This window comes from Coregonus lavaretus, assembly GCF_964263955.1.
Source record: "Coregonus lavaretus genome assembly, chromosome: 8".
In the NCBI taxonomy this organism is placed as follows: Eukaryota; Metazoa; Chordata; class Actinopteri; order Salmoniformes; family Salmonidae; genus Coregonus; species Coregonus lavaretus.
In genome coordinates, this window is record NC_139995.1 from 30,275,589 (window position 1) to 30,282,378 (window position 6,790).

The 6,790-nt window shown below is 45.1% G+C and overlaps 1 protein-coding gene across 1 annotated transcript; it reads right to left on the reverse strand.

Annotated features, from left to right (window-relative positions):
* Positions 1–3,445: 3,445 nt before the first annotated feature.
* LOC311134331 (uncharacterized protein) lies at positions 3,446–6,553 on the reverse strand. The gene is made up of 2 exons (XM_084167978.1): positions 6,470–6,553; positions 3,446–5,209 (listed from the first exon to the last, which is right to left on the reverse strand). Exon 2 carries the CDS (start codon positions 5,163–5,165, stop codon positions 3,864–3,866), a length of 1,302 nt encoding a protein of 433 aa, XP_084024104.1. The 5' UTR covers positions 5,166–5,209; positions 6,470–6,553; the 3' UTR covers positions 3,446–3,863.
* Between the last annotated feature and the right edge of the window lie 237 nt (positions 6,554–6,790).

Here is a 6,790-nt window from a genome sequence, read left to right on the forward strand (position 1 = left end):
TTCAGACAGCGGGGTTACCCAGAGGAATGGCTGCATGACGCAAGGGATCGTTATAAAAATATGACCCAGGATGACAGCCTCATGCCCAAACCACCCGCCCTCCTGACCAATGCGTTCAATGCTTCCTTCAGTACTCCCCACTTGGCAAACAGTTCGACCATATCATTAAAAAACACTGGCACATCTTGAGCACTGATCCACAATTGGAAAATAAGTTTAAAGAACCCCCGCGGGTAGTCTTCAGACGCGCCCCAAACATCTTCCACCAGTGCCATGTAGTCCCTTCCTAGACTATGTGCTGGATGATAATTATAGATGTGGCCGATGTACCCAGTGTAACTTTACGAGCAAATGCACAATGTTCAATCACCCTATTACGGGCAAGGCCATTAAGATTAAATGTGATATACATGATCAAGTGTATTTGTGGTCTGTGCTATGTAGGAGAAACTAAACAAGCTCTGAAAACAAGGATAGCAGAACACAGGAGTAATATCAGGACCCTTGACCAGAGAAACCCTGTGGCTGCGCATTTCATGGAGGTTCGTCACAACATTAGCTCTCTGAGATACATTGGTATCGAACATGTTAAGACTCCTAGGAGGGGGGAGATACTGAAAATCTATTATTGAGAAGAGAATTGTATTGGATTCACCGTTTGTGTACCATGTCTCCTAAAGGTCTGAACCAAGAGATCAGACCAGTTCTTATATGAATATGTCACTTTGATTTGTCTTGCCTTCCAGGTCTCCTACTTGGTCATTTTGTAAATATATATTATTTTCTGTAACTACTACATGTGTCCATCTCATTGACATCAAATTATTAGAGGTACACATTGTTTTTGTACCGACCATGCATCACGTGAGAAGAAATGTGTATATTTTGGGATGTGAGCACTCTGTTTGTTTGTTTGACCTGACGAAGATCTGTTTCGGATCTAAACTTTGTCAATAAAGCAGTATTCTTCATTAGCCCAGCACCTACGTTTTTAAGGATGTGCGTATGACCACATACTTTTCTAAATTCAATTGATTAGACATGATATGGAAAGGCACACACCTGTCTATATAAGGTCCCACAGTTGACAGTGCATGTCAGAGCAAAAACCAAGCCATGAGGTCGAAGGAATTGTCTGTAGAGCTCCGAGACAGGATTGTGTCTAGGCACAGATCTGGGAAAGGGTACCAACAAATTTCTGCAGCATTGAAGGTCCCCAAGAACACAGTGGCCTCCATCATTCTTAAATGGAAGAAGTTTGGAACCACCAAGACTCTTCCTAGAGCTGGCCGCCCAGCCAAACTTAGCAATCGGGGGAGAAGGGCCTTGGTCAGGGAGGTGACCAAGAACCCGATGGTTACTCTGACAGAGCTCCAGAGTTCCTCTGTGGAGATAGGAGAACCTTTCAGAAGGACAACCATCTCTGCAGCACTCCACCAATCAGGCCTTTATGGTAGAGTGGCCAGATGGAAGCCACTCCTCAGTAAAAGGCACATGACAGCCCACTTGGAGTTTGCCAAAAGGCACCTAAAGGACTCTTGCACCATGAGAAACAAGATTCTCTGGTCTGATGAAACCAAGATTGAACTCTTTGGCCTGAATGCTAAGCGTCATGTCTGGAGGAAACCTGGCACCATCCCTACGCAAGCATGGTGGTGGCAGCATCATGCTGTGGGGATGTTTTTCAGCGGAAGGGACTGGGAGACTAGTCAGGATCGAGGCAAAGATGAACGGAGCAAAGTACAGAGAGATCCTTGATGAAAACCTGCTCCTCAGACTGGGGTGAAGGTTCACGTTCCAACAGGTCAACGACCCTAAGCACACAGCCAAGACAACGCAGGAGTGGCTTCGGGACAAGTCTCAATGTCCTTGAGTGGCCCAGCCAGAGCCCGGACTTGAACCCGATCGAACATCTCTGGAGAGACCTGAAAATAGCTGTGCAGCAACGCTCCCCATACAACCTGACAGAGCTTGAGAGGTTCTGCAGAGAAGAATGGGAGAAACTCCCCAAATACAGGTGTGCCAAGCTTGTAGGGTCATACCCAAGAAGGTTCGAAGCTGTAATCGCTGCCAAAGGTGCTTCAACAAATTACTGAGTAAAGGGTCTGAATACTGATGTAAATCTGATATTTCCATTTTCTATTTTTCATAAATTAGCAAAAATGTCTAAAATCCTGTTTTTGCTTTGTCGTTATGGGGTATTGTGTGTAGATTGATGAGGGAAGAAAAACATTTTAATCAATTTTAGAATAAGGCTGTAACGTAACAAAATGTGGAAAAAGTCAAGGGGTCTGAATACTTTCCAAAGGCACTGTATATTCACACCATATACACACACATTCACATACACTACATACGCACACACAACACACACACGCATACCGACACAACACAAAGACACTTACATACATATTACACACACACACACACATACACATTTTTGGACTCATTATTTGCTGCTGCTACTCTGGTCTTTATGTTACTCTTATTATTATCTATCCTGATCCTTTACCCTGCCTTCATGTACATATCTACCTCAAATACCTTGTACCTCTGCACATTGATCTGGTACTGGTACTCCCTGTATATAGCTCCATTCTTGTGTATTTTATTCCTCTTGTGTTACTATTTAATTTGTATTATTATTTTTAAACTCTGCATCATTGGGAAGGGCTCGTAAGCAAGCATTTGACGGTAAAGTCTACACTAGTTGTATTAGGCGCATGTGACAAATAAAATTTGATTTGATTTGGAATGTAAAACATGTCATTACTCTCTCTCGCTCTGCTGTGTGTGCATCTTGCTAGCTGTCACTCAAATGGCGAGGGGCTGAAGATCATTGGCTAGAACTTGAATTGCTAGGGGGCTGGCCCAAGTGGGGGAAAATGTAGGGAAAATGGCGCATCACAGCTTCTAGAAAAACAGTTGCTTTCAAACTAGGGATTTTGTGGCTAATTGAGGTAAGACAGTAATTCTGCTCAATTAAAAAAATACTTAGTAATCGCCAAAGTTCTGGCACGTCCTTTTCTTCCAGTGAATGACTGTCAGCTTGCTTTCTCATGCAGGTCCTTTCATAAAAAATACAAATGATTACATGTTGGAAGTATAACAATATACAACTGTAATAATTGCTTTTACTGACCATTGTGCTGTAATGAGTCACATAATTTGACATTACATTATAGTCTTATTCAGAGCGACATACAGAAACAAAGGGCTGTAGTGGAACGGGTCGAGAGCTTCAAGTTCCTCGACTAAGGAATTAACATGGTAAACACACTGAAAGGCTCTGGAAAAGTGTTGTGAGTTCCTTTGCAATGACTAAGCTAAAAGTTTATATTCAATCAGTCATGACTCATTAGTACAAGAATTCTTACCTGATATAATGATGTTCTGGATTTGGTCAAAGAAGACACTCAAAGGTAGTCGTAAAAAAACAACTATCTAGAATTATCATTTAATCAATCAATGATTTTTGTTCAAGGGCAGTTGCACACTTTCATGGCAATGAAAAGTTGCTTATAAATCAATGAGTTTACATTTTTACAAATAGCCAGCTTGAATTTTGCACCATCTGTTTCCAGAGGAGGCAGAACAACAACACATCAACTGAAAGGTAGTACCGTTACAATAGTCCCTGCACTTGAAGTATCAGAGGTGGAAATTGAGTCTGACCTGATCAATAGTACTGAAGGAGGAGAGGAGGGGTTTGGGTTGAGAGGATGGGGTGGAGGAGAGGTCAAGGTGGTATGAGAGGGTTGACTCAGGAGTTCCCTGAGACCACTTCCTGGTCGCAACATCTCTTTATGCTGCCATTGGCTGAAGCAAAATCATATCTGGCTACCTACCAGGCTACTGGCTGTTTACTGTATGGTAATGACTCCCTCCTCCCAACTGTACTCATTAACTATCAGGTCCTCCTGTTGCTTCATGGAGGACAGCAGGTACTTGATCCCAGCCTTCACCCCCGTCTTCACCCCTGCCCCGGCAACGTAGCCCGCCACGCCCACCGTTCCCCCAGTGACGGCCATGAGGGCATCTGTGCCCAGGTCGACGGCACTGAGGATGGCTCTCTCCTTGGCCATCTCGGAGCAGTTGACAGAGGTGTAGTAGACGGCTGTGCCCAGGTTGTAAAGGGTGCTGACAACAGGGATCCACTCCACCACGTTGTACACGCGCTCCTCCTTCTTGTTGACGCAGTTCCGCTGGGGGCTGCGCCGTGCCCGCCGCCCTGAGGCCACAGGTGACTTCTCCTCCTGCACCTGGCACTGTCGAATCCAGCATTCTGAGTCAGAGTCCTCAGTGGGCACCACCCGGCTGCCTGGCTTCAGAACTGCCTGGTACTGCCCTCTGTTATGGGACACACCCGCACACTGGGACCCCAGGCTCTCACAGGCCCTTACCGCCTCCTCCAGCCCCCCTGTGGCTCCCTCCATCACATTCCCCAACAGCAGGGTCCCATTCACCCTGGTCCAGCCCTGACACTGCTCCTCTTGCTTCCCCTTTCTAGAGGCCCCATGCCCCCTACGGCCCTCCCCTGCCCTGGCCAGCTGCTGGATGTTGAACATCACTGCCCGGAGGTGGCGCTCTGCTTGGATCTTCCCTACATGTGAGGCATGGGGTGTTGTGGCTCTGGGGTGGGGTGCTCCCCTCGCCATCAGACTCTCCACCTCTATGAGGAGCTCCTCAGTGTCCTCCACCCCCAGCAGGTTGTACAGCCTGAGCACCAGGGTCTGGGCCTCCCGGGGACAGCCTGCCACCACCAGCACCGGCACCAGGGAGAGGCCCAGGAGCTCCCGGGGGAACAGGGTGGAGGAGAGGTCCTGCAGGGTGGAGGCAGACAGCAGCTCTTCACAGCTGGTGTTGGCCTGGATGAGGATTCGGCCCTGCAGCTTAGCCTTCAGTGTGGTGACGACACGCTGGGCAGACTGGGCCCTGGCCTCATCCTGCACCACCCACTCTTCAGGGGCCGCACTCTCCGCTGCACCTGATGGAAGACTAAGCTGGGTCTGGGACCCAATGAGCAACTGCTGCCCCTTTTTGATAGTGTCCCCCTCCCCTAAGAGAGTGTTCTTCAGAGCAGGGGGAGTTGGTGTCCTGCACAGAGCCTGTTCAATCAGCAGTAGTTGGATCAGAAACAGCCACTTCATCTTAGGATGCATCATTTTACCTGTGAGAGTTCTACTCCAATACAGCCGCACACAGGAATCTGGGGAAGACATTGAGGAACACAGTTAGTCAAAATCAATGTTTTTTTAAATAGCACATTTGCGTAAACTTTTACTCAACATTTGTTATTTGTCAAAACCAATGTGGTTGTTAAACGATTCGCTTTGGCTTGGTCTGTCATTGAAGGAATTAATCACAACATGCGAAGGGGCAAACACTCCAACTGGCTTTTTGCCAACTCTAGCTCTCTAGCTAAGCCCTCTTTGCTGCTGCATTATGTCCTTCAAAACAAATACAGCAATGTGCTTTCCTGAATATCATGTTGTCTATGTCAGGGGTTCTCAAAGTGGGGTACACAAAGAATATTAATAACAACAACAGATTAAATTAATTTTGGCCAAGGGATCCGTGGAATAGGTTTAGAGGGTGCAATACAATAGAAAACAAGGTCATATTATTAATCTACAATTTATGTTCTGAACCCTGGGCAACATGGGCCTGGGAGGTTTACAGAGATATTGGTATCCACAATACTCAACCAATTATACATTTTTCATCTCAATACTTCATGTATTCACCCCAATATTTTATTTTACATAAATGTAATTTAAGGTTTAAAACTGCTCAATTTTCTCTTTGCCTCATTGCATGACACATTTGTAGAATTGCATATTAGCTTTATAGCTGCAATAACAAAATATCTCTGCCCCATGACAAAATGTGTAGAATTGCAGGAATTGCTTGAAAACTCCCCAAAACATTATCCAACGCCAAGAAGCAGGTCTTTTAAATGTTCCATCCCAAGGCCATGACTTGGTTCGTCTGACCATACACTGCCGAAGTCGTAGTAAAACTTATTGTTTGCTATAATTTATTTGTCTCACTCGAGTTGTATTCTGATTATGAGTGGGTCCCTGATGAATTTGCAATCACAAAAGGGGTCCCGGCCCTAAGAAGTTTGTAAAGCAGTTAGTATGCCTCTTCACTTTTCTTTGACTTTTCATAAATGTCTCATATTATTTTTGAATATAATTGGTTGTCTGTCTTCATCAGACGGATGTGAGTTTTGATGTGGAGAAGAACAAAGTATTTTATAGTCCAAAGTTGTAGTATTGACTGATCATTTTCCAATCATTTATCAGACAGCTATGAAGTAGAAAATGACATTTTTACCACCCTCGATGTTCTCTGTTATCTAACTATAATGTCATTTCAATAGTTTACTCACCCACAGCTTACATTAAAAATAAACAATTAATATTTTAATATGCATCTTAATAAACAGTTGTTCAACACTTACCTCAAATGTCCGTCCAAATGCCTGGTGTGTGATACTCAGAGCCAGGTTACTTCACTATTTAACACAGCTTTTGCCCAAACGATGACACCCCTCACCCCTCCCTCTCTCTTACCCACTTTCTTTCCCTCTCTCTTTTTCTGAGTTGGCCTCATTGCTCAACAGTTAGGACAAGGCTAGAATATTGATTCACGTGGAGAGGGTCCATGTTTTCTAAAGCTGTTTTGTTTGTTTGCCCCCGTCTCTCTCTCTCTCTCTCTCTCTCTGTTTTTGGCCCAGATACGTGGCAGCAATCTTACTGCGTGCCCTGGGCGGATCTTTCTT

What these genes read in the sequence shown, in the direction of transcription:
- LOC311134331 (XM_084167978.1), bottom strand. Translation starts at nt 5,165, where the DNA reads ATGATGCATCCTAAGATGAAGTGGCTGTTTCTGATCCAACTACTGCTG.